This window comes from Episyrphus balteatus, chromosome 1 (genome assembly GCF_945859705.1).
Source record: "Episyrphus balteatus chromosome 1, idEpiBalt1.1, whole genome shotgun sequence".
NCBI classification, from domain to species: domain Eukaryota; kingdom Metazoa; phylum Arthropoda; class Insecta; order Diptera; family Syrphidae; genus Episyrphus; species Episyrphus balteatus.
The window spans coordinates 63,168,769-63,195,007 of record NC_079134.1 but is presented as its reverse complement, the minus strand read 5'-3'; the positions used below and the strand labels follow the sequence as shown (position 1 = coordinate 63,195,007).

The 26,239-nt window shown below is 34.8% G+C and overlaps 2 protein-coding genes and 1 pseudogene across 2 annotated transcripts; all 3 read right to left on the bottom strand.

The window, feature by feature from the left end:
- Window positions 1–5,608: 5,608 nt before the first annotated feature.
- LOC129905358 (protein disulfide-isomerase-like) lies at window positions 5,609–6,537 on the bottom strand (annotated as a pseudogene).
- Window positions 6,538–8,631: 2,094 nt separating this feature from the next.
- On the bottom strand, window positions 8,632–10,338 carry LOC129905347 (uncharacterized). Its single transcript, XM_055980820.1, has one exon. It carries the CDS (start codon window positions 10,336–10,338, stop codon window positions 8,632–8,634), a length of 1,707 nt encoding a protein of 568 aa, XP_055836795.1.
- Window positions 10,339–16,207: 5,869 nt separating this feature from the next.
- Window positions 16,208–24,464, bottom strand: LOC129912667 (uncharacterized). The gene has a single exon (XM_055991026.1). The coding sequence runs from the start codon at window positions 21,509–21,511 to the stop codon at window positions 19,376–19,378; it is 2,136 nt and encodes a 711-aa protein (XP_055847001.1). The 5' UTR covers window positions 21,512–24,464; the 3' UTR covers window positions 16,208–19,375.
- Between the last annotated feature and the right edge of the window lie 1,775 nt (window positions 24,465–26,239).

The window sequence follows — 26,239 nt, the reverse complement described above, 5'->3', positions numbered from 1 at the left end:
AAATGATTAAAAAACATTATAGGTGAGCCCCCCTCCCCAAAAATTTTAAAGGTTATGTCGCTGGAAATGAAGTGAACATGAGAAAAATGTCTCTAAAGGCGAAGGGGCTCCATTTCTGAAGCAAAACATAACTTCCAAGCAAAATAACAATGTAAAGAAATAAAATTTTCCAACAAAAAAATTTAACAAATTGTGTAGATTTACAACCTTTTAATGCATACGAAGCCAAATATGGCTTCCGTACTTTTTGTCCTCCCAAGACCAGGCCAATAATTTTTTTTTCAACAAAAATTGGTTCATAGCTTACACAATTAGACAATCGATCAAAAATAAATTTTTAATTCCACTTTACTTTCGAAACAAACGCAGTAATTAACACTTAAAGGTTTGGCCACACCGAAGGGTACATACGGTAGCGGTACGGGTAATTGTATGAACAAAATTCCAAACTGGAACTTCAAAATTCAGCTGTGGAAATTTTTTCATACAATTACCCGTACCGCTACCGCATGTACCCTTCGGTGTGGCCAAGCCTTAAAGTATGAATGTATTCTACATTTTCGATTTCAATGCACACGACTGATCGACTCACCTGTGATCATAAAATACACCTTTATTTTGTGTCGGACACACGAAAAAACTATCTCTGTGTTCTCAGAAACTTAAAGAAGAGGATTGTATTTAATCTTTAACATTTTTTTGTGACAGAGAAGAGAAAAGTGCATACAAACAGACAAAACCATATTTGGCTTCGTATGCAGTGGAGGGTTAAATATCTATTGGAATTTTAAGATTTTGTTAAGTTCCGAGAAAAAAAAATAAAAAAAATATAAAGTTAAGAAATTAAATTTAAAATAGAAACTTTTTTTAAATTTAGTTTTGCATTTTTTTTTATGAAATATAGAAACCTAAAAAATATGACAATTTTACTGAACAAAATTAGGGAAAATTAAAATTTTGATATTTATAAGTAGTCAAAATAAATAAAATCTGTTTTTGTAATTAATTAAACACCGTTTTAAATGCTATTTAATGAAAAGGAACTTTCAGAAAAAAATTTCGAAAATCGTTAAAGCCGTTTTATAAAAAAATAATTTTTTATATATAAAATTTTTCTAAAATGTTTCAAAAAATATAGTTGGTATGCCATTTATAAGAAATAAAAAACGAAATTTCGATAAAATTCATCAACCCGTTTTCAAAAAATCGATTTTTCAAAAGACAGGTAGGTACCGTTAGTTTTGGCCCTAAAAAAAATTAACTTCCAAGTTTGAAAAAAATCGCTCCATTAGTTTAGGCTATAACTCGCGGTACTTACAGACCGACAGACAGACCAGAATAGCGGGACCCACTTTTTTAGCATACTCTATCATCTTAATGTCATGTCTGATTTTATCTCAAGTCCGATTATTTTTTCGAATCCTTAACTTACCCTATAGTACCAATATCGCAAGTAAAAATGTCAATTTGTCTTCACCTTTCGAGACAAACCGGGACCAGTTATAAAATTGAATTTAATATAGCCACGGAATTCTTTAGAACATCATTTTTTAGATAATTTTATTGTGAATAAGACTGTCTTTGGCCATTTTTGGTTAAAATGAGTAAAAATGGAGCTATTAAATATAAAAGGTACCAACCTCTTTTCCAAGATGGCGGCTGCTTTCGACATCCTACCATCCCAAAAATTGACTTTTATGATAAGACATTCACCCAAATACATTCCACGAAAAAAAACTAGTCCTGCGAAAAATGCGATTTGATTTAGTAATTTGCCTGGGCTATAATATCATTCTAGAACGTTGTGTTGAGATCAAATAATAATAATAACATTCTACATTAGTCAAACAAATTAATTTTCGATTAGTATTTGTATTTTTGGAAGAGGTGGACATTTATGAAAAGTGACATTCGATATATTGATATATAAAGACCTTATATTAGATATATAAAGAATACATATTTTCTTTTGACTAAACTGAAAGTAAAACCCACTTAACGTTTTAAAATTAATGTTATATAACTTAGCCCTGTAAATTTTTTTTATTTTCAATCACTTAAATAAATTGATCCGCCTGTTCACAGATTATAGATTAATAAACGTGAAAAAACTTAATATCAAGAAACAGTTTCTGCATATCAACTTTTCTTTTTAAAAATTTTAAAAGTGAATTATGTATTTTTGGCCCTTTTCCTTAAAGTCCCGGGAGGCCCTTTGAACCCCAGTCCGCCCCTGGACCACGGTGCCCAATTTGATATTTTCAGCTTTTGCCTTCCATTTTGAACGATGTTGCAGTTGGTTTACGTATTCTTGAGACAATCGATTCCAGAATTCTCTTTTTATGTGGGATACTAACTTCCATCTTGTACATAGACTTCCTTTAAAAGGTGACCTGGTGTTAATACTGCCAGATCATTTGGATCGTTGGACATCGGTGTAAGAGGTCTTGAATTTAAAATTGCTTCTACTTCTGTAGTTACGGTGCAAATCTCTTCGTATGTTAATGAAGCTGTCGCAATTTTGCACTGTAGCAAGTGTTTTGCAGATTTGACAGCTGCCTCCCATATTCCTCCAAAATGTGGAGCTCGTGGCGGAATGAAATGAAAATCAATTCCCTTGGCACTGCAGAAAGTTGTTATTTTGTTTTGTGCTTGTTCTGCATAGATGGTTGTTTTGAGTTCTTGTAATTGATTTTTCGCACCAACAAAATTAGTGGCATTGTCGCAGAACAAGTTTGTGACATGGCCACGGCGACTCATAAATCTTCGCAAATCTCCAAGAAAAGCATCTGTGGTTAAGTCACTCACAACTTCAATGCTTTTGTGGCGAAACAGCAAAATATGGATAAGTAACATTTTTGCGGTCGACTTCCTCTTGTTCGGTAATGTACCCATAGTGGGCCGCAAAAATCCACTCCTGTTTTGATGAAGGGACGTGCTGGTTGCACTCTTGCTGCTGGTAGGTCTGAGAATAGGTCTGAGAATACATATGTGGTTTTGCTTTTATACAGGTTGTGCAATGCTGGATTATAGCTCGGGCAATGTTTTTGCCCTTTATTGGCCAAAATCGCTGTCTTGTGATTGACAGAAGGCCCTGTGGCCCAATATGGTTGTTGTTGAGGTGTAACTCTGTCTTTAGCATTTTAACAAATAGGTGTGAATATGGCAACAGCATCGGATGTTTGCTGTCATAGGGTAAATTAGATTCTTGAAGTCTGCCTCCAACTCGAAGAACACCATTTTCATCTTAAAACACTGCGAGTCCCTTCAAAGGATTTTCTTTTTCTAGTTCCTTATGTGCTTTAAGGAAACGTATATCCTTATGAAAACCATAGAGGAAGGAATACCTAGAGAACCGACTCGTATCCCCTTGCCTAAAAAACCCGCAAATTTCATTTGAGGTGAATAGAAGAGAACTCTTCTTTTTTTCTTATCCATGAATACGTGTGAGTGGTGGATTCAGAAAAAAATGGCGGTTGTAGCTCAAAAAAAAAAATCAATCGAAATAAAAGTTTTTTTCAAGTTTTTCCGCGATAAGTTCTTTTATAAAAAAGGTGCAAAAGATAGATGAGAATAATTATAATTAATACTAATCGGTCCAATTTTGAATTAAAATTTCACGCTTTAAAACAGTACTAACATCATTGTGTCTGTACCAAATTGGCAGCCTTCGTCTAATACATCGTCCAATGAAACTATACATAAGACCAATACCCCATCCAGCTAATGCCACAACCCAAAATATTGGTCGCTTGTCCCAATAAGAAAATAATCATAGCAAGGTGAGTATCAAAATATTGTCATGGTTTTCTCTCAATAATTTCCTTTTTTAATTTTGCAATAAACTCTACTGCTCCTCTGCAAATACATCATGTCCTGCCAACTCTACAACAGAAGAGATCATACGATGATTATGAATCAGATGATGAATTGAAACGTGTTGAAATCAGGGGCTATGCTATATACGGCGATGTAGAGAAACTTTCAGGTGGATTTAAAAGGAACAGCATGCAAAGTCGAGGCAGCACTCATTGTCTGCTCGATCAGAGGCTCACCCCACGATCTCATCCAGCAACTCCAAGGTACTTGTTGTTATTATTTTTCGCTCAGAAAATAATTCAAACCCAAAACCAAATATTTGTTTTAGATCTCAAGCGACAACACCCCATCGTTTTAAGAAGGGCGATGTCTTTCAATCGTAGTCTGGTGTACGTAAGAAATGCAATGGAATACAATGGCGCGGATTGTGTTCAAATCAATCGTGTTTGAAAGAATGTCAACGAAGAGGTTATTAAGGCCCATAGTCTCTATTGTGGTATCTTCGTAATCGTATAGTCGTAATCGTTCTCAATCAAACTCGAAGAATCATCGTTCACGATCCAGAAGTCGATCGAAATCAAATGCACGTTCAAAACGTTCAAGAACACTGTCGAATACAAAAGAAACTTCCAGCCATCAGAGATCGCAGTCGAAAACGAAAACAAATTCACAACGCACTAGTTCCAGAGATCGAGCCACTTCAAAACCCAGATCTGAATCAAAATCAAAAAGAGATCAGGATCTAAATCAAAAAAGAAATCGACGAAAAGGTCACATCATGATGAACATAAATCAAAGTCATCAAAAGCAAAGTCTTGATCACGTTCATCGTCAAAACATAAATCAGATTCTAAAAAGAGTCCAAAATAACTTGTATCAACTCGCAGATCGCATTCGCCAACATCTTGGTCTAAGTCCCCTTCAGAACCCAGGCGATCTTGGTCAGCAGGTGAAGAACCATAAGATACCAGCCTTTGCTTCATCAATTTTAAAAAAATATTCCTCAAAAATGAATATAATAAAAAAAAAACATCCCGATTAAAATATTACATAAATAATAATAGTTTAAATAAAAAGCTGTTTAAATAAAAAGACATTTACATCCATCAGCTATAAAATAGTGTTATTTGAATTAAAATATTTTTAACAGAATTTCCATTAAACTGGAAAATTTTGTACACTAAAATTGCTAAAACTGAAAACTATTAGATAAGCCGAGTTAAAAAAATTGTAGTGCAAATTAATTAAAAATGCATAAAAATGTTAACTAATCCACTGTTAATAAGTGGAAAGTTCATCCACGGTTCTGTTGAAGCTCATTTTCGAACTTCGAATGATCTTTTCTGTTATTGTTGATTTTGACCCATCCCTCTTCCTCGAATAAAATAGTTTTCCTTGTTAGTTTTTTCCAATTTATTCTTAAAAGGAAATCACAAAAACTGAGTCATAATAATAACAAAAACTCTTCATTCTTTTTTTTTACATTCAAAATACATACATCGAACAACAGAAACAAAAAAAAAAAACTTCAAATAATTTCCAATATTATTCATAACTGACAATTGAAAGGCTAAAAAAATAAATAAAAAAAAACAAATTTAATATATTTTTTAAAAAAGAAGTTCTTTTCTTTATTAGTTTTTGTATTTTTCTTATCAGTTCTTTTCACAGAAAGTATGTTTTATTATTTTTTTTTTAGTTTTAATAATTTTAATATTACAAATAATAAAGATTTTTTTCAACTATGGAAGTTTAATATTTTTTATTCTTTTTTTTAATTATTTTTTTTTTTTTGTATTTTCCCTAGCCTTCCTACTACATAAATGTTTACTTTAGTACATCGTATAAAAATCCATGAAAAAGTGGACACGAATTTCGAACAAATTATGCAGTTTTTTTTAATTTTTGTAATATTAAATTACTACTTAAAAACGGTAACTCTTTATGGAAGTTACAAGAAAAGATTCTTTGTTGTATTCCCTTATAGGTGGAAATTAAATTCAGGGAGTATAAATAATCTTAAAGCATTTTTAAAGCATAAGCTGCCAACTACATAAGAATTTCACATGAAAATGACGGAAAAACAAGCCCACAAATTCAAAAAAACAAAAGTCCTAAAAGAACTTACCATGGAGCTTAGAATTCCACAAGGACATCTTTTTCTGGGTCAAGTGCAACTTCATCAAAGTTACTAGCAACTAGTACCTTAACTGGGTTCTTGTCCCAATCTTCTGGCAATTCTTGTGACAACAAATGTTGCTTCAATCTACCAGCCATGAAATCTTCAACAAAGCTCTTAACTGCTTCGGAGCTCAAGTCATTGGTTGGTGGCTTGTATTTGGCCATATCTTCTTCCAATTTGATCAAACGGATTGATGGAATTTCATCCTTGGACATACCGAAGAATTCAAAGGTACGAGAATGATCTCATGGTAACAAAGTGCCAGCAATTTCCTTCAATGGTTCGACATATTTCTCCTTGGAAACGAAGAACAACATATGGGATTTGACAGATCCTCCAAAGATTTTCGATGCAGATTGATGGTTGAAGTCAACAACCAAAGGTAGGGAGTAGACTTGAACGAATTTCTTAATATCTTCTTGGTTAGATTCACCTTGGTACAAGGTCTTCTTGTCATCGTATGGTTTGAAGAGGTAGATTTGACCATCCTTGGCTTCGTATTTTGCAAATGCAAAGCTATCGAGAGAAATTAAATTTTATTTCCTTTAAACTTCTTAAGAACAGCGCCAAAAAATTATAAATTGTATTTTTTTTTTATTTTTTTTTATCTGTCAAAATACTCACCTTTGAGCTACTTTTGTGTGGTGGAAAATTAGGCGCTGTTTATACTTTTCATGGTTTAGTTAGGGTGCGCTTATACTTTTTTTTTTTAATTTTTATAGTTTTTAGCAATAAAGTTCATAAATATTGTTTGATTTTTATGCTAAAAGCAATAAAAAGTAATATTTAATATATTTTTTATTGATTAAATTCAAAAAAAGATTTTTTTCTGCAAATTTAATTTTATTTTGCAATTTTTGAATTAACCGAATTTTTTTGTTCAACTCAATTGCGCACTGGGTGCATTGAGCAAAACTCCACAGTTGAATGTGTTAGTGCCATTTAAAATGCACGGGAAAACTACCACATATAGCCACTGTGGAGTTTTTTCTCTCATTGCAGCTTGTAAGGTCGAAGAGAACAACCCCCCGAAGTCGGTTCTCTAGGTATTCCTTGCTCTATGACGAAAACCATGAGTTTGCACTTCTTTGATGATAAATTGTAAAGAGGTTTCCAGATCCGAGGCTGATAAGGGCCACGATTTTCTGCTCTCATTTTGGTTTTCTCTGATGGATTTTATTGTGGGTATAAATTTTCCCGACTTGATTAATTTGGCATATCGAAGGCAGTAGGCCACTATCCTCTTAAGTTTGTTGAATGAATTGGAATGCTTAATCCTTTCAAATATGTCTTCTGTATTGTCATTATTCATGGTTACTAAGGCAATCTTTTTCTTCTCATCTGACCATGAGTTGCTGCTTTTGTATGGAGGTGGCCAAATTGATTCTGAACCATGTAGGAATCTGGGAACATATTTCCATAATGTATGATCTTGTAGTTTTGCTGGGGATATACCTCTGGATAGAACATGTGCTGGATTTTCGCCTGACTGCACATATCGCCACTGATTGGTGCTGGTTAGACCTTGGATGCTGGCAACTCGATTTGCAAAGCTTGGAAGGATTCTGCATTTGAGTTAATCCAACTCAATACGATCTGAGAATCAGACCACAGGAAACTGTTGATTTTGTCTAATTTCAAATCACCTTTTACACGTTTTGCAAGTTCGGCAGCTAAAAGTGCGGCACATAGTTCTAGACGCGGGATTGTCATAGATGCTGTTTTAGTGATTGGTACCACTCGAGATTTCGAACAGAGTAACCGAACTATTACTGTTCCAATCTTGTTGATTGATCTGAAGTAAACCGCAGGTCCGTAGGCCTTCCCTGAAGCATCTGCGAATGTATGAATTTGGAATCATGAGGGAATATGATGTCCGAAGACATGTCGAGGAACTTGAAATTTACTTAATTCGTGGAGACATTGGTAATATTTGCTCCACCTGCTAAACATTTCTTCTCGAAGAGAGGCATCCCAGTCATATTTGAGTTCCCATATTTCTTGCAGAAAGAGCTTTGCGATGATCACGACTGGAGCGACTATTCCAAGTGGATCAAAAATTCGTGCTATTGCTGAGGCCACAGTACGCTTTGTGAACCTTTTTGTGGGTCTGGAATTAGTTTTTATGCAGAAGACATCAGACTTAGGCCGCCATATTAGACCATGGGTTTTGACTGCCCCTTCATTGTTGTCATCGGAAAAAGGAATTTCTTGATCTTCTAATAGAACGTTTGCAAGTAATTGCTGATTGTTGGAGCACCATTTTTTTAATTGGAACCCTCCCTCTTGCAACAATGCTTGAATGTCTTTGGCTTCGATTAAGCTGTCTGCGCCTGACATAACATCATCGACGTAAAAATCTTTAAGCAAAACTTGAGAGCCTAAAGGATACTTTGAAGAGTGGTCTTCAGCTAAGGCTTGGAGGCATCTTGTGGCGAGATAAGGAGCTGAAGTAGTTCCATATGTAACTGGAAGTTTTGATCTTCTTCTCTTACGCGTATTTGTCGATACATTTTTTGAATGTCGGCCTTAATGACGAATTTTGGCAATCGAATTCGCAGTAATATGGTGAACAACGTATCTTGAATAGTTTGAATCGTTTTTGGATCAATATCAACCATATGCCCTAATTAGATGTACTCGTTTATGAATTCAATGTATTGATCGTATAACACTTTTCGTTTTAACTTATGCTCCAATTCATGGAATCGGCTCAATGCTATATCACTAGACGCTCCTAGTTTCTCTGTGGTGTCTGCAAATGGTAGGTTGACAACGAACCTTCCAGCTGTATTTCTTGAAGTTGATCGGTTAAAATATTCTTCACATCTTTCTTCTGCAATGGTACGTTTTGATGTGGAGTAAGGTAATTCTTCTAACTTCCAAAATTTGCTAATGGATTGTTCAAGAGATGTTTCTTCGGCCGTGTATATTCCGCATGTGCTGGTTGTTGGCGACTCTTCATTAACCTTGCCAGTGACAATCCACCCTAATAACGTATTTTGTAATAGTGGAAGATTTCTTTCTAACTTAATTTGCCCAACACAGAGCAGTTGGTGGAAAAACTCAGCTCCTATAAGCAGGTCAATGTGACCTGGCTGATGGAAGTGGTGGTCGGCTAGTTTTATGTTCCACGCAGTTATCTCAAATGCTTTTGTTGGCTGAGGAGCGACTATTTGATGCAATACGACTGCTTCCAGTCTAGTGGTGAAGTTAGTAGTAGTAGAAAGCAAACTTATATTTGCTCTACGTTGTGAATCTTTTGTGGATTTTCCGACCCCTTGAATGATCATGGGGCGAAAAGATAACGGAATATTTAGTTTCCGAATCATTCGTTCTGATAGAATGTTGATTTGTGAACCAGAATCCAAAATTGCACGGCAGTTAATAGAAGAACCGTCTTGGCCAGCTAACTTGATGATGACTGTACTCAGAAACACGTAGCCATCCTTCTTGTTTTTGCTTAAGGCTGCTAAAACCGAGTTTTCACTCCCAGATATATTATCTGTTTCTGGGTTTGATGCCAAGAGAATTTGGTGATTGTCAGAATTTGATGTTGAGGGACCCAATTTTGGTCGAGCTACTGTTGACAAGTGGACCAACGAGTTGTGTTTTTTTGAACACTTTACACAACCTCGTAGCTGGCAGTTGTAAGAGGTGTGTCCAGATTGGAGACAGTTGACACATAGATTGATTTTTCTTACGTGACTTAGCCTGTCTGAAGGTATAAGGTTTAAAAAGGTGCGGCACGCGAATAACGGATGCTGAGCTTTACACATTGAGCAACTTTTCTTTTGCGTGGTAATAGAGGTTGTTGCTTTGTTGTAACTCATATTTCGTCTTCTTTCGGTATCTTCTCTCTTAAGGCCTTTAACCCCAATGGCTTCTAATGACTGAAAACGGGTTTCTAAGAATCTCAGAAAATTTTTCATTGTTTGTACATCTTTAGGATTGCTCAAAGATTGCTCATATAGTGTAAGAGTTGATCTGTCTAGCTTCTTCGTAAGTATGTGAAGAAGCATTGGGTCCCAAGTATCAATTTCTATCCCAAGATTGCGAAGGCCATGCATACACTCTTGAATCGTGTCATGTAGACCTTTTACTGCTGAAGCCGACGCCGATTCTGAGGAGTGACTTGATTGTGATAGTAGTCGGTTGAGGAGAGCGGACACCTGCAGTCTGGGGTTGTTGTACCGTTCTTGGAGCAACTTCCATGCTGACATGTAGTTGTCATCAGAGGGACCCACATGTCTGATTACGCGTTCAGCTTCTCCAGTTAAATTTGTTTTAAGATAGAACATTTTTTCACAATTAGACATTGATCGCTTGTCTACCATTTCATTGAAAAGGTCATGAAATTGAGACTATTTTAAATAGTCCCCATCGAATTTAGGTAGAACAATTTTTGGCAGACTCATTTTTGTAACCGTATTATTTGTTGTTCTTTGATCTACCAAAGTGTCTTGCTGTTGTGCAAGCTTGATTAAGGCACTCTGTACCTCTTTCTCCAAACTTATGTATATGGTTGAGTCGTAGCCGATGCTCTTTGGGTCTTCTGAGCATTCCCAAATTGAGTAATGGATGTCTTCAATTTGCATCCAATGTCGTTGGATGGTCTTTTCTTGGAGCTCATAGAAATGTTTTGACTCATTTGATCAATACGCGGTAGCTAAAGCTCTTTGCATGGAAGATATGATAGCCTCTTGCTTTCTTATAAGCCGCGTCATGTCATGCATGTCGTATGACGTCTGGCTCGACTGAACGTAAACCTCTGCTTTGGAAGGTTTGTGGACGTCCGTCTTAGTTGTCTCAAGAGTTTTTAAATTTGAATTAAACTCTTCTCTGTATTTCTCATAGATTTCCTTTACAGAGTGATAGTAATTCTTTGTATAATACGGATGAGCTAATTCTATTGGAAACTCATCGCGTATTATTGAATCTGTTGATTCAAATTTGCTCCATAGCTCGTCTATGGTAGCTATCAACTTTTGATAGTACGGAATTGTTTTCCATACCTGACCACCTTTTTGTGACCCTTTGATGTCCCTTTGAATAGAGTCTCCAACATCTTTTTGCATAATCGCCTTTTCTTCCATGATAGAATATGATTCAACGTTTAAATAAAAGGATTACCCCTTACCTCTGGTGGTAGGAAGCAATCGCTGATATGATTGTAGTTTTTTTTTTACCAAATTGCCCCTTACCGCTTGTAGGGGGAGACAATCGCTGATATGACTGTAGTATTACGAGATTGCCCCTTACCTCTGGTGGGGGGAAGCAATCACGTCGGGGCCACCAAATGTTAATTCGAAGCTTCTTTCGAAATTGTATAAGATGATCAGATCACATTGTAGCACTGTGACTGTGGTGAAACACCAAGATCTTGTAATTTTGTGATTTATTCGCTTGAAAATTCAAGTAAAAGACCAGAGTTCAGTTAAGTGACTGACCAATAAATTTTATGCAATCATTCATATTTATAGGTAAAAAAAAGCTTAGTCCACATATTTACAATTAATAACAAATAATCAAAAATAACAAACAAAGAAAATAAATGAAAATAACAAGAAGCGCGCGTGTGAAGAATTATATTACAAAAAAGTATTTAGAATTTAATTTGGGTTAACAACCCTTTTGCTGACTGTGCAGAAGGCATCACAGTCAGTTGTATGAATTTATGCTTTTGCTGACTGTGCAGAAGGCATCGCAGTCAGTTGTATGAATTTATGCTAAGAATAATTAAAAATTGATAATGAAGTTACGTTAATTTGAATTTAAACACTAAAATCAACTGATTAAGAGGTCTATATAATCCATAATTTACTCTACTGAAAGATGGACATAAAGGTATTTGTCTTCTTATGTTAGCTTGGCTAAAACTGAAATGTAAACGATCCAAAGTTGATGGCGATGTTATAGAACCGTTTATTATTTTAAGGCTGAGTGGACCACGTAAAAATCGGGTTATCGTTTACAAATCGGTGAATAACTTTTACATTTTTAAAGATAATTGAATGAAATAAATTTTAATTTTTAGATAATAAACAAGGCTAAATATCTTCATCCCCTCAATTTCCAAATTTGTGCACTTGTAATTAAGAGAGAACAAAACATGATAAAATTTTCGTTCTTTTAGAACGACCTGAAAGACATTGGTTTGTTTCTTAGTTAGACTAAAATTTTTATTTTTTTTATTTCTATTTTGGATTGAGGTTGAATCAAACTATGGAGTAAAACTATTTTGAAAAACTAAAAATGTATTTTTCATAGAAAAAAATTAATCGAAACTGAAGCTATTTTTCCTTATGTTACAATGTTTGAACATGTATAACTTCTGCAATTATTGATAAAATTCATCGAAATAAAAAGAAATAAGCACCTCAACTCAAATACTAACACATTGATTAGTTTAAGAAATTTATATTAAGTTTTAAGGTCTTAAACAACAAAAAAATACTAAAAAGTCATTTTTTCTTAACTTTTTTAAAAAAAGTGGTTTAATTTCTTTGTTTTTCAAAGTATGATTTTGATTTTTATTTTATTTAAAAGCTTAGTTTATGGACTATGGAGTAAAACTATATTTTGTTGGAAAATATTATTTTGTAACCCTCCAATCGCTTTTTAAATAGTCCCAAAAACAATAAACTGTACTATGAAACCAGAATTTTTAGATTTTTTGTTATATTTTTTTTTATTTTTTTTTCATTATGTTTTCTATCAATATCAAGTTAGAAAATAAGAATTGCTATAATAGTTTTCTTACAATTAATTTTTGAAAAAGAGTCTACTTTCCATTTTTTTCCTCAGAAATTCATGGAATGCGTATGTATTGGAACTTGTAGTTCAAACAAATTCCGCTGGCGCTAGTTGTATCTCTCTCTTTATTATCTTCTATTTTGTTTCTAGGTATTAGGTATTCTTCTGAGCAACTGTATGGATATATTTTTTTCTATGAAAACAAAATTTGGAAAGACAGGCAGTCTGTAATGTTATTCGCATTAAAATACAAAAATCTAAATTTTCGAATTTGACTTTATAGATGAAATTGTCTTTTTCTGTGAGTAAGAAATTGAGTTTTTATAAAACATGGAACTGTTACATAATTTGCAGCAAAATGGCGTATGAAATAAAAAATATTTTGATTAAATAATTATTTCTTATTATTAGGCAATGTTTTAGTGAAAGAATTGTAAAAAACAAAAATCAATTATGACCGGAGGAAGCAAAACACTGTTGCAAAGTCGAGATTTTTCGATAATTCACAAAAACTGCATTAAATTGAAAACCGTAAGGATTTGGGATGAACAAGTTACCAAATTCTGAGAGCCCTAAAGTTGGCCTATCTGCATATTTCGTTTGATCCATTACTTTTGGGACACCCTGTATATGAATAACAATAATATCAATTAATAATATAATATATAAATCTATGTACAAATTCGAAAGAAAAAGTTAAAAACATTCAAATAAATAAACAAATATGTACCTAATAGTTTTAAAAAATGAACGTTTTATTTGCAAAAAAAAAAAATGTTGAAAAAAATTTGTTTGCTACTAAAATAAATATCATCACTGAATACTATAACAAAGAAAAAAAAAGTCGATCAAATTCCTGCGCCTACCAATACTTGCAAAAGTTATATAGAATACCAAGTGATGTAGGTACATAGATGCGCAAAAAGATAGAAAAATTCAACACTGAATATCATACCATTTTTTTCTTCATAAATATACCTACCATGACTCTTGCACATAGAGTAAAACCAACGGAAAACGAAAACACAAGTGAATTCGGTTGCGCAAAGCAAAACCGCAATATACACTTGCAAGGCTTGCAACCCTTTTTTTTGCTATTTCCTTGATGCTGATTTGTTTTTTCTACCTAAATAGACTTTAATTTTATGACTTTGGTTCTCTAGAAAGGGAAAGAGAATGCAAATAAAGATACCGAGAGAGAACTGAGTTGAGATGACGTTGAACGTGAGAGATGTATGGCGAAGAAAGGTCACTAATACACACAAACTCATTTACATGAAGTCTGAGTTCGTCATTAGAGCTGTAGCAAACCGTATGTATTCGTTACTTAAATGCGGGTATTCACTTCAGTAACGAGTAACGAAACGTTACTGCCCAAATAATTTCGTTACTCGTATGTTTCGTTACTATAGTACTGAACAAGTAACGAAACATGCGAAACATACGAAACGTGCGAAACATACGAAAAATACGGAACATACGAGTAACGACGATACTCCAATTCCAATACCAATTTGGAAATGCGAAACGAAAACAAAATGGTACACTGCATTTGTCGTGTGCGCATTATTTCGCATCTCGTATCGGTTCGGTATCATTATTTATGTATTTTACGATTTTGTTGTTCTGTTTTTGTGTATGTTTATCAAAAGGGGTAAATAAGAATTCTGTTTCTTTCTCTTTCGTACCTTTTTTTTATGGACATGTGCGTGTGGAGTGAATTATTTGAAAGTGTGTTTGAGTGTAGTGTAGATACATTCCAATTAGAATACCAATTTGGATAGGTATACGAAATGTGAAACAAAAACAAAATGGTACACACTGCATCTGTTGGGGCGTAGCCGTACTTGTATTCTGTTTTCTCCTTTTTTCCTTTTGTAATTAATAAAAAGAATTTTTCTTTTCCTTTGTTTGATTTGTTTAATTTATTTTATTCTTTAGTTTGATTCAAACAAATAATTACAATTTTGGTTTTATTCATGGTTTAAAGTTTTTGTTTTTTTTTTCTTTTGATTTCAAGTAGGTAGTACTTTCTTGCTTGTGTGTGGTGAGGTGGTGTCTGACATGAGTGACGACAACTTTGAATGAGAATATGGAATGAATGTGATTGAATGAAATGATTGAATGGGTTTTTTATTTTAGGTTGGCTGCAATGACAATTTTTAAGTTTGGACCGGGAGGAAACGAAACATTGTTTGGTTTCTTAATTATGTTAGTTATGATTCTATTTAACTATATCTGGTAAAAACTTTATTCAGCCCCGGCACATTCATATCTTAAAAAAAAAATTACTTTTAGGTACATCGAAAATCTGATATTGAAAGCAGATTCTTGAAAACTTTACTCTTTGCTAAGCTAGTTGAGCTAGAGAATATTTGTATACCATTTTAAAAAAGATTTCTTGTCATTCAAAATCTTGCATTATTAAATTTTTAATGTCGTTTTTACTTTTAATATATATTAAAAAAAAAACAACCAAAATAATAAGTTCTTAACGTAAATCGTGAGACATAACAAAAATACCAAATGTAGGAAATATACGAAATATACGAAACATACGAAATATACGAAATATACGAAGGATACGAAGCATACGAAACATACGAAACATACGAAACATGCGAAACATACGAAATATACCTAAAGTAACGAAAGTAACGAGTAACGATATCGTTGATGCGGGTACTAAAACCAAAAGTAACGTATACATGCGGGTACTCATTTTGTCGTTACTTTTACAGCCCTATTCGTCATTCGGGGACACCCACTCTTAATGATGTAACAAAGCTGTAAGTATTCTCTATGCTTTGAGAGTAGAGGGAGATTTAGTAGCATAACTCTTTGATTGTAGGGAGGTAGTGAGATTTCGGGGGACCATGACAGAAAATCGCATAAATCTTCTCTGAATACCTTCTATTCTGTCAATATGTATTGAATAGTATGGTGACCATACAACACATCCATATTCGAGTATAGGCCGAACAAATGACACATACAGGGTGTCCCAAAAGTTAACGTCGAAACGAAAACGGTAGATAGGGTAGGTGGTGACAGTTATCAGAAAAATAATTAAAAAATCGCAGCCATATATTTTGGGAGTTATGGGCATTTGAAAAAAAGTCGAAAAAATGGTCACCCTGTGACGGTTTTTCATGTGCCGTGACTTCAAATCTTAACTTTTCTCATTTTTTTCTTTTGTTACGGAACCTTGAATAACCCTGCTATCAAATGCATTCAAAAATTTTAACTCAGCTGCATCAGTTTTAAAGAAAATATTACTTTATAACCCAACTTAGTACTACAAAATTTTACATGACTCTAATTCAATGAGCCGTAGTGTAAAAAAATGCACTACGATGTTTCGGCAAGTTGCCTTAAAAGTTGGTGTGTTCAATTCTCTTTTCAAAATGGAATATTTCTTAAATAACCGAGATAAATTTTTTTTTCTTTAGAAATCCGACTTTTTTTTAGGTAATTTTTCCATATTATTTAAGTTTTTGTATTCTGAAAGGTTCTGAAAGGGTACAAAACTTGAATAATATGGAAAAATTACCTCATAAAAAAGTCGGATTTCTTAAGAAAAAAAACAGTTATCTCGGTTATTTATGGAATATTCCCAACAATGTTGTACCATTTTGAAAAGAGAATTGAACACATCAACTTTTAAGGCAACTTGCCGAAACATCGTAGTGTAGCGAAATTATTTATATTGGCGAGATGTTGTTATTGTCGGCTAGGATTTTTACGATTTCTGTTTTTCTGGGGCGTGGATAACACTGAAAGAAACGGATTAGAAACAACGCTGCTTTGCTAAACTCTCTACCACGTTGTATGCTGTCCGAAGACCGCAGTACACGTTGAATAGGCAATGTAGCAAATGAATTTTATCTTTCCTTTAAAATAAAAAACAATTAATTTAAAATACTAAAAATTAACAAAAATTTTATTGAATCTCAATCTTAAAACTAAGTAGGGTGGTAATCATTACAAATTATTATATATTTAAGTTCATGTGGCAACCATGACAATTAAGAAGAAGGAAAAAGAAGAATAATAAAAAAAAATGACAGCTAACCAGACAAGCTTTGTGTGGGCGCTTAGTGTAAACTCCGCACACTCCACCAGCCTAGTTGCTCTTTGCCGATCAAAAGAGAAAAAAAAAAAAAATATGTATATGCTGTCCAGATTAGCTTCGTGTGGGCGCTTAGTATAAACTCCGCACACTACACCAACCGAGATGCACATCAGTTGAATTTGTATTGGTGTGGTTGCCCATTCACATGTAGGCCAGTCATTATATACATTTGGAAATGCAAAATGACCGAGAAAGCTAAATTTAGGATATGTTGTAGAGGATGCTTAAAAAAGCTTAACTTGAAGTTTTCGACCAAGATTTCCTATGAGCTTTTTCCGCCATTTTGAAAAAAAGGATAAATTTGGTTTTTTGACAATAACTCGGCTATCTGACGAGATGCGAAAATTTTACAAGGAGCTTTTTTGTAGCTTTTAACGAGTTCTACAATTCATGCATACACATTTTTTATGTATCACGAACCGTTTTCGAGATATCGATTAAAAAAGTCAAAAATTTAGGACATGCCATTTGTTTTTTGACATAATCTATTTTTGGGTGATGAATATCGAAAAAATTATTAACATAAAATTTGTAGACCACATTCGGACCTACAATTTCATGTTTTTATATTTTTTTTTGGACAAAAATTACGACTTCCAGCCGGCCGCAAAGTCGTTTAGTCCGCTCCCACCGCCAAGCAAGCCGCCCGTTCGGTTGTAAAAAAAACAATCATTCATATTTTTTTTAATGTTTATATCATTATATCAGTAACACATACCCAAATTTTGTAAATACAGTATACCGGCTTTTTGTGCATTTTGTAATTTGCTTCAATCTCAATATTATTTAGTTCATCAAAATTGCAATTAGATCAGTGCCAATAATTTTTGAAAATAAAAAAATTATTAGCAGCATATGGGTGGTTGGAAAATTTAGGATTAATGGTATATGAAAGCGGAAAAATAAATTGCCCACAAACTAATTGGTGGAAAAGGGTGGGTGGGCGAAAAAGTGTTGGTGTCGAAAATTTTGTTTTTTTACGATTTCTGTCAAAAGTAGACCTCCTATCAAAAAAAGTTAAATGCAAAAGTTGTGGGTAATAAAAGTGTCATAACTTTTATGTTAATAATTTTTTCGATATTCATCACCCAAAAATAGATTATGTCAAAAAACAAATGGCATGTCCTAAATTTTTGACTTTTTTAATCGATATCTCGAAAACGGTTCGTGATACATAAAAAATGTGTATGCATGAATTGTAGAACTCGTTAAAAGCTACAAAAAAGCTCCTTGTAAAATTTTCGCATCTCGTCAGATAGCCGAGTTATTGTCAAAAAACCAAATTTATCTTTTTTTTCAAAATGGCGGAAAAAGCTCATAGGAAATCTTGGTCGAAAACTTCAAGTTAAGCTTTTTTAAGCATCCTCTACAAAATATCCAAAATTTAGCTTTCTCGGTCATTTTGCATTTCTAAGCCGTTTTTTCCGACATAATGACTGGCCTAATGTGGACGCTTGTGAAACGTCGCAGCAATGTGTATGTGTAACAACACCAATACGGCTGAACCCTTTTCAGCTCACTAAGGTGGACGCTATGTGATAACTTCGCACCTCGGCTTACCGAGAAGAATTGAATTTGTTCTGATCGGTGTCGCTCTTTTATACAATTTCAGAAGAGCTTTTATGTATTATTTGAAAAGCTTTTAGAACATATGTTTTTTATTGGAAAACTGGAAGTGCTTTATAAAATGTCACAATGCCACGTTGTGTAGGACTAAAATTAGTGTTGCCTCTTTGGCAATACTTAGTACCTATTAGAAAATTATAGTTTTTATAACATGAGTGAAGGTGAAAAGTAGTAAAGTTGTTTGAATGTATTTCATGAATGATTTATATAAACACAAGTAAAAATATTAATTGAAGTGAAATGAATGGTTTATAAAAGTGAAACAAGTGAACAAGTAAAATATTAATTAAAGTAAAATGAATGATTTATAAATGTTGATTGTAGAAATTAAAGATGGTCGTTACATTCTCCCCCTCTGTCGTAGAGATCGTCCCGATGATACGACAGGACAAGACTTCTTGGGACGACCAGCTTTCGTAGTGGTTGACTTGGTTGTTCGTGAGTGTTTCGTTAGGATATTTCGATATTGAGGATATATGATAGGTCCCCAATGGTGTGGTGATATCATAAACTGAGGCAATCTGATAAGTGGATGCCCCGAGTTGTTTGACGATAACAAATGGATGGTTTCGTTTTTTAATACTATTGTATGTATTGTATTGTATTTAATACATTTTGAAGTTTGTTCTTCGAGGATTTGTGAAGAACATGGGATGTGGATTCCTCCCCCTGGACAAGAACTGCTGCGATGACATAGTTGCTTGCATTTGTTTTTTTAGGCGAAATGGTAGGTCATCAATTGTTTGCTGCAATATAGGTGCGGTAATGAGGAGTGATTCAAGAGTTTTAAAGGAGTCTCTTTCATCTGTGCCCCAATTCCATATGGCAAACAAAACTGGTTTTGGGTTTCTGGGTTCTTAATGATTGATTATAGCTGTCACCTTTTCAGGATCGACTTGGATTCCGTCGTTTGTGATGAGGTGGCCAAGATATTTGACGGTGGAACAGCAAAAGTTTGATTTGTTTCGGTTCACCTTAAGATTGAACTTCTCCAACCTCTTGAAGATTCGTTCTAGATCTTGACAGTGTTCATCAAAACTGGTGGAACAAACGATGACATCATCTAGGTAGATCAGAATTAACATGTCTGGAAGTCCATTACGGAATCTATCCATTAACCTTTGGAACGTTGCTGGAGCGTTACGCAGACCAAATGGCATTCGTTTGAATTGGAACATGCCGAAAGGGGTGATAAATGCTGTCTTCTCGACGTCATCATCATCAATTCTGATTTGGTAATACCCTGTTTGAAGATCGAGGGTACTTTTGAAGAGTGTCTTCTTTGTTGAGTGTAGCATGTCGTCAATGCGAGGAAGTGGGTATCTATCGGATTTTGTGATGCTATTGAGTTTTCGATAGTCAATACATAATCGGATAGTGTTGTCTTTTTTAGGAACTAAGACAACCGGTGCAGCCCATGGTGATTCACATTCTTCGATGAATTGTTTGTTCAATAGTTTGGTGAGTTCCTGTTTTAATTGTTCTTTACGAGTTGGTGACAATCGATACGGAGAAACTGCTACGGGTTCGTGATTTCCGGTGTCGATTTTGTGGGTTGCGTATGGAGTTGCACTATCGATTTCATTGAATGCTCCCTTATTCCTTGTGAGCACTTGGAAGAGTTCTTGCTTTTCAGCTTGCGACAATTCTTGTGCTTCGTTGCTTCGGAGGCTTATATCAATTGAATTGATTTCTGTGAACCAAGAGTCTGGACCAGAATCCTTAGTGACTTGTGTGGGTGGTGGAAATAAATTTTCTCGACCTCGTTCTGGAGTAAGATCAGTACTTCTGAGGGAGTTGTTGAAAATTTGTTGGATGAAACCAGGTGAATAATCGTTGTTGGTTATCGTTGAAGTAGTGGTCTTCCTTTTGAGTGGGGTTTTAAGTGGGCTGCTGATTTCATTGTTTGCTTTAGGTGTTGATGCTAAAGGCGAAATAGGCTTACGCTCGTTGAACCACGACAGGAAGGCGCTTACTTTGGAAATTGGCGAGGACCTTGGTACAAGTGGCGTGCGTTCCGCCGCTCTTGCTTCCACCTGGGGTCCTGCCTTAGTTGTTTGTGGGGGGCACAATATTTTGACGTCGGTGACGAGTTGTGGCTTCACAATGCGGGTATTGCTCGTGTCATAAAAGTCGAACTTCTTGTGGGTTTGGTCAGCATAGTACCAAAGACGTTGACCCAAGTCGAGGACAATACCGTTTTCTTCTAGGAAGTCTATTCCTATTAAGGTGCGATTATCAGTGGCAGTTGGTAGGGCGATAAAAGTAATCGGCCGCAATCGATTGCCGAAAATAATATTAGTTTTCGCCATGAAAACTTCTTGTGGACGGGCCTGTCCATCAGCAAGTGTGACATCCACATCGATTTGTTGGAATTTGGTGCCGTTTTTCATAAGGTGTATAAAAAGTTGACGACCGTCAACGCTTGTTCTGGCTGCGGTGTCTACATAGGCAATTCCTGATTCTCCATGTGATTGGATGGTGATTGTGGGTAGGTCATTTCCCAAAGTTGTCTTCATACAGTTGAAGGAGACTGTAGAGGGACCTTTTGGCAGTTCCTTACAATTAGGGCAGTTGGATCTAACATAGCCTGGAGCCTTGCATTTGTAGCAGTGGATATTTGGTTGCAATGTGGTAACCTTCTCTTTGGTCAAACTGGATTTCTCCTTTTTGCGGCATTCGTCAATGGTGTGTCCAATGTGTTTGCAAAAATTGCATCGCTTTTTAACTTCAGCACTTGGAACACGATGAGAAGTTCTTTCCTTGTTGGAAATCTCCACAGCTCTAGCTTTGTTCAATAGGTCGGCAAATGTGCCTACGCTATCTCGTTGTACGGAATCACGGATGTTCAAGTTTAACAATCCGAAAATCATGCTTATCATCATAGATTCTTTTGGTACGGGTTCTGACAGTTGAGAAAACAAGGCTCGCTTGGTGCAGATGAATTCATCGGTGGGCTCATTAGGTTTCTGTTTCTGTTCGAGCAATTCCATATAAATTCTGTAGTCAGGACTAACAGGTGCGAATGCGTTTCTGAGAAGAGTAAGAACATCTTCCCATTTCTTGACTTCACCAGTTTACTGCGTAGCCTTGAAGAAGTAGCGGGAACCCTCGTTTGCATCTTCGTCAGATACACGCTCGATGTCTTTGTATATCGATATGGTTGAAATGAAGGCTTCTACGACAGTGCTGTCTCGTTCACCGTTGAATCTTGTTATGCAGTTGCTGAAACTACCTGTTTGAGCATCTGGCTTTAGTGCTGTCAGGAGCTCTTTCAACTGCTCTGATGAGAGTGCCATTTCGGAAGTTGATTTTTAATTGCTTCTTAGAAAGTATGCAGCAATTTTGAAAAAAACGCGTGCTGATCTTCGAAGACGATTTAAAAAATGTTCTGTTGTGTTTTGGTTGTTTTAAATAAATTTCTCAGTGTCCCACTCGTTGGGCGTCAATTGTAGCGAAATTATTTATATTGGCGAGATGTTGTTATTGTCGGCTAGGATTTTTACGATTTCTGTTTTTCTGGGGCGTGGATAACACTGAAAGAAACGGATTAGAAACAACGCTGCTTTGCTAAACTCTCTACCACGTTGTATGCTGTCCGAAGACCGCAGTACACGTTGAATAGGCAATGTAGCAAATGAATTTTATCTTCCCTTTAAAATACAAAACAATTAATTTAAAATACTAAAAATTAACAAAAATTTTATTGAATCTCAATCTTAAAACTAAGTAGGGTGGTAATCATTACAAATTATTATATATTTAAGTTCATGTGGCAACCATGACAATTAAGAAGAAGGAAAAAGAAGAATAATAAAAAAAAAATGACAGCTAACCAGACAAGCTTTGTGTGGGCGCTTAGTGTAAACTCCGCACACTCCACCAGCCTAGTTGCTCTTTGCCGATCAAAAGAGAAAAAAAAAATATGTATATGCTGTCCAGATTAGCTTGGTGTGGGCGCTTAGTATAAACTCCGCACACTACACCAAACGAGATGCACATCAGTTGAATTTGTATTGGTGTGGTTGACCATTCACATGTGGACGCTTGTGAAACGTCGCAGCAATGTGTATGTGTAACAACACCAATACGGCTGAACCCTTTTCAGCTCACTAAGGGGGACGCTATGTGATAACTTCGCACCTCGGCTTACCGAGAAGAATTGAATTTGTTCTGATCGGTGTCGCTCTTTTATACAATTTCAGAAGAGCTTTTATGTATTATTTGAAAAGCTTTTAGAACATATGTTTTTTATTGGAAAACTGGAAGTGCTTTATAAAATGTCACAATGCCATGTTGTGTAGGACTAAAATTAGTGTTGCCTCTTTGGCAATACTTAGTATTAGAAAATTATAGTTTTTATAACATGAGTGAAGGTGAAAAGTAGTAAAGTTGTTTGAATGTATTTCATGAATGATTTATATAAACACAAGTAAAAATATTAATTGAAGTGAAATGAATGGTTTATAAAAGTGAAACAAGTGAACAAGTAAAATATTAATTAAAGTAAAATGAATGATTTATAAATGTTGATTGTAGAAATTAAAGATGGTCGTTACAGTAGTGCATTTTTTTTACACTAAGGCTCATTGAATTAGAGTCATGTAAAATTTTTTAGTACTAAGTTGGGTAAAAAAGTAATATTTTCTTTAAAACTGATACAGCTGAGTTAAAATTTTTGAATGCATTTGATAGCAGGGTTATTCAAGGTTCCGTAACAAAAGAAAAAAATGAGAAAAATTAAGATTTGAAGTCACGGCACATGAAAAACCGTCACAGGGTGACCATTTTTTCGACTTTTTTTCAAATGCCCATAACTCCCAAAATATATGGCTGCGATTTTTTTAATTATTTTTCTGATAACTGTCACCACCTACCCTATCTACCGTTTTCGTTTCGACGTTAACTTTTGGGACACCCTGTATAATAGTTTTAAAACGTATGGATCATGAAAATCACGAGAGAACCGTTTGACGAATCCTAGAATTCGATTAGCCTTATTAATAATAATATAATCATAGTGATAAGTGAATGTTAATTTTGGGTCATGTATAATCCCCAAGTCAGAAAAAACGGACGGTCTAGTTAATGGGCAAGAGTCAAACATGTAATTATACAAGACTAAATTCTTTTTGCGTGTAAAACTCATTGTCAACATTTAAAAATAAGCGGTTTGTAATGCACCATTCCCTGAAGTTTTGTAGATCTTCTTGAAGTTGTAGACAGTCACTAACTGAAGATATTTCTTTAAATATTTTTATATCGTCTGCGGGAAACCGACGAAGTTACGAATACCAGAGTTACGGGCGACAGAGTTACGGCCGTCAGAGTTACGCAAAACCGAAGGTACGAAAAACTAGAGGTACGAATTCTAAAGTTATGTTAAGCTATGAAATGTGATTTTTGGGTTGGCAACAATTGCGAGGAACGATATGGAATTATGGAAACATAAATAAGAGAATATCGTTTCTCATTGGTCAGAACTAAATGAGTAAAGCGAAAATGAGTGTTATTTAATCTTGTAAAATTTTGATTGGATAGGTATAGGTATACATATATGGTTTTGTTTTTGTGAGAAGATCGCAAAAACGTTGAAAAAGAAAAAAAACATAGGTATACTTATGTAAGTTTGGGGGACATAATTGAAATTAACTTCTTATTTGTCCAACTAATATTGCACCTATGTATTTTATATTTATATTAAAATAATAAATAATAAAATAACCAAACCAACCCTTTTTTTTACAGACGTTATTTTGGTGTGGTGAACTGATGTGCAATGGTCTTTTATATCATTGAAGTTGCGATCATTCACTGAGCTTTGGTCTAACTGGCTGAATACAATGGTGTAGCTGTGGCTGTAGCTTGTAGTACCATCAAAATTTTATTAAGGGAAACAACAACAAAAGTTGGCGGCAGCTGAGCAAAAAGTTGAGAATTCTTCAACTTGCGCTATAAGCTACAGCCAGAGCTATACCATTTTATTCAGCCAGTAAATTACACTCCCGCCCTCTTTTCTCCTCAGAAGAAATTATTGAATGGGGAACAATTTGCTGACGTTTGTTTTTTTCATTTCTGTTTTGTTTGTAATATAGAATAGAATAATATGTGACAAAATGTGACGCCACAACCTCCTTAAACGGAGGTCAGGGAACCACTAAAAAAAAAAACAAACCAAAGATGAAAATGTTCTATTTCAATCGTTTCTGTTTGGTGGGGGAAACTCCATTCATAATTATGTAAATAATTTGACAATAACTGATAAATAAAAGCAGATACATAACATTATACAAATTCAATGCACACCTATTGAGAAAGAACAATGGTGGTGGTTGGTCCATATTTCCCCAACTCTAAGAATGGATCGCGGATGTAGGAGAAGGAAGGAGCAGTCAAAAAAATAAAAATAAAAAATCATTCACATTTCCGGTAAAGCCTCCGACGTCTCACCTACATAAAGGGGCCAAGGCATAGAAACCGTCGCATTCGTTGATTTGTCGACGGATTTTATTGACCTTGATAAACAACATTTTTATAAGAACCAATTCATATATTAGTTGGACTTGATGGTTTCCGTTTGTTTATAGGTCTGTTTTCATGAGAACTAATGTATTTTATTGAATTGTCCGTTGAATGCCTCTTCAATACTTCATCCAAACTTAGCAGACAGACAACTGTCGGATTTTTCCCCATTGACTGAACTAAATGCAAGTTTAAGAAAAGAACAAGTCAACAAGTCAAAAATTTGTTAGGTTATCTCTTTCATAACAATAATATTGTTAGACAGTGACATCTTAAATGAAAAAAAAATGCATTCTTATTTCCCCAACTAAATAAGTAAAATAAAAAGCGCATTTTTATTTCCATTATATAACTCTGTTTCTGTTGTTAGATTGGGACAAACCTAAGCCAACGATAGATGACATCTTTCTCACACACACTCCCCACCTCCACATGAACTAGACGAAAATAAGGTGTCATTAAAATACGGTTGTAGTGTTATGTAAAGTATAACACAAGGTGGAGAGAGAGAAGTAGTCGAGTAGTCCAACAGAGAGGTTCATTCTGTGATTGTGTTGCTCCCACTTCCACCTCCCACCAAAAAAGAACACTTTATATGGAACATTTTGTTGCTTAAATTTGTTTTATTTTTTAGTTGGCCTCTGACCTCCATCGAAAAAGGTGGTTGTGTTACCTCCTTCTTATATTTTTTTTCCTATAGGTATCTACCTGTCATCCTTATTGCAATTGTCAGGTATTAGACCAGTGCAAATCCGGTTTTCAGAGGCCAAAAGTTGAACAAATTATAAGCAGCATAAGAGTGGTGGGAAAATTTAGGATAAATGGTATATGAAAGGGGAAAAATAAATTGCCCACAAAAAAATTGGGGGAAAGAGGGTGGATGGGCGAAAAAGTGGGGTGGGTGTCAAAAATCATGGTTTTTTACGATTTCTGTCAAAACTATACGTCCTATCGAAAAAAGTCAAATGAAGTATTGAAGAGGCATTCAACGGACAATTCAATAAAATACATTAGTTCTCATGAAAACAGACCTATAAACAAACGGAAACCATCAAGTCCAACTAATATATGAATTGGTTCTTATAAAAATGTTGTTTATCAAGGTCAATAAAATCCGTCGACAAATCAACGAATGCGACGGTTTCTATGCCTTGGCCCCTTTATGTAGGTGAGACGTCGGAGGCTTTACCGGAAATGTG

What these genes read in the sequence shown, in the direction of transcription:
- LOC129905347 (XM_055980820.1), bottom strand. Translation starts at nt 10,338, where the DNA reads ATGGTAGACAAGCGATCAATGTCTAATTGTGAAAAAATGTTCTATCTT.
- LOC129912667 (XM_055991026.1), bottom strand. Translation starts at nt 21,511, where the DNA reads ATGGAATTGCTCGAACAGAAACAGAAACCTAATGAGCCCACCGATGAA.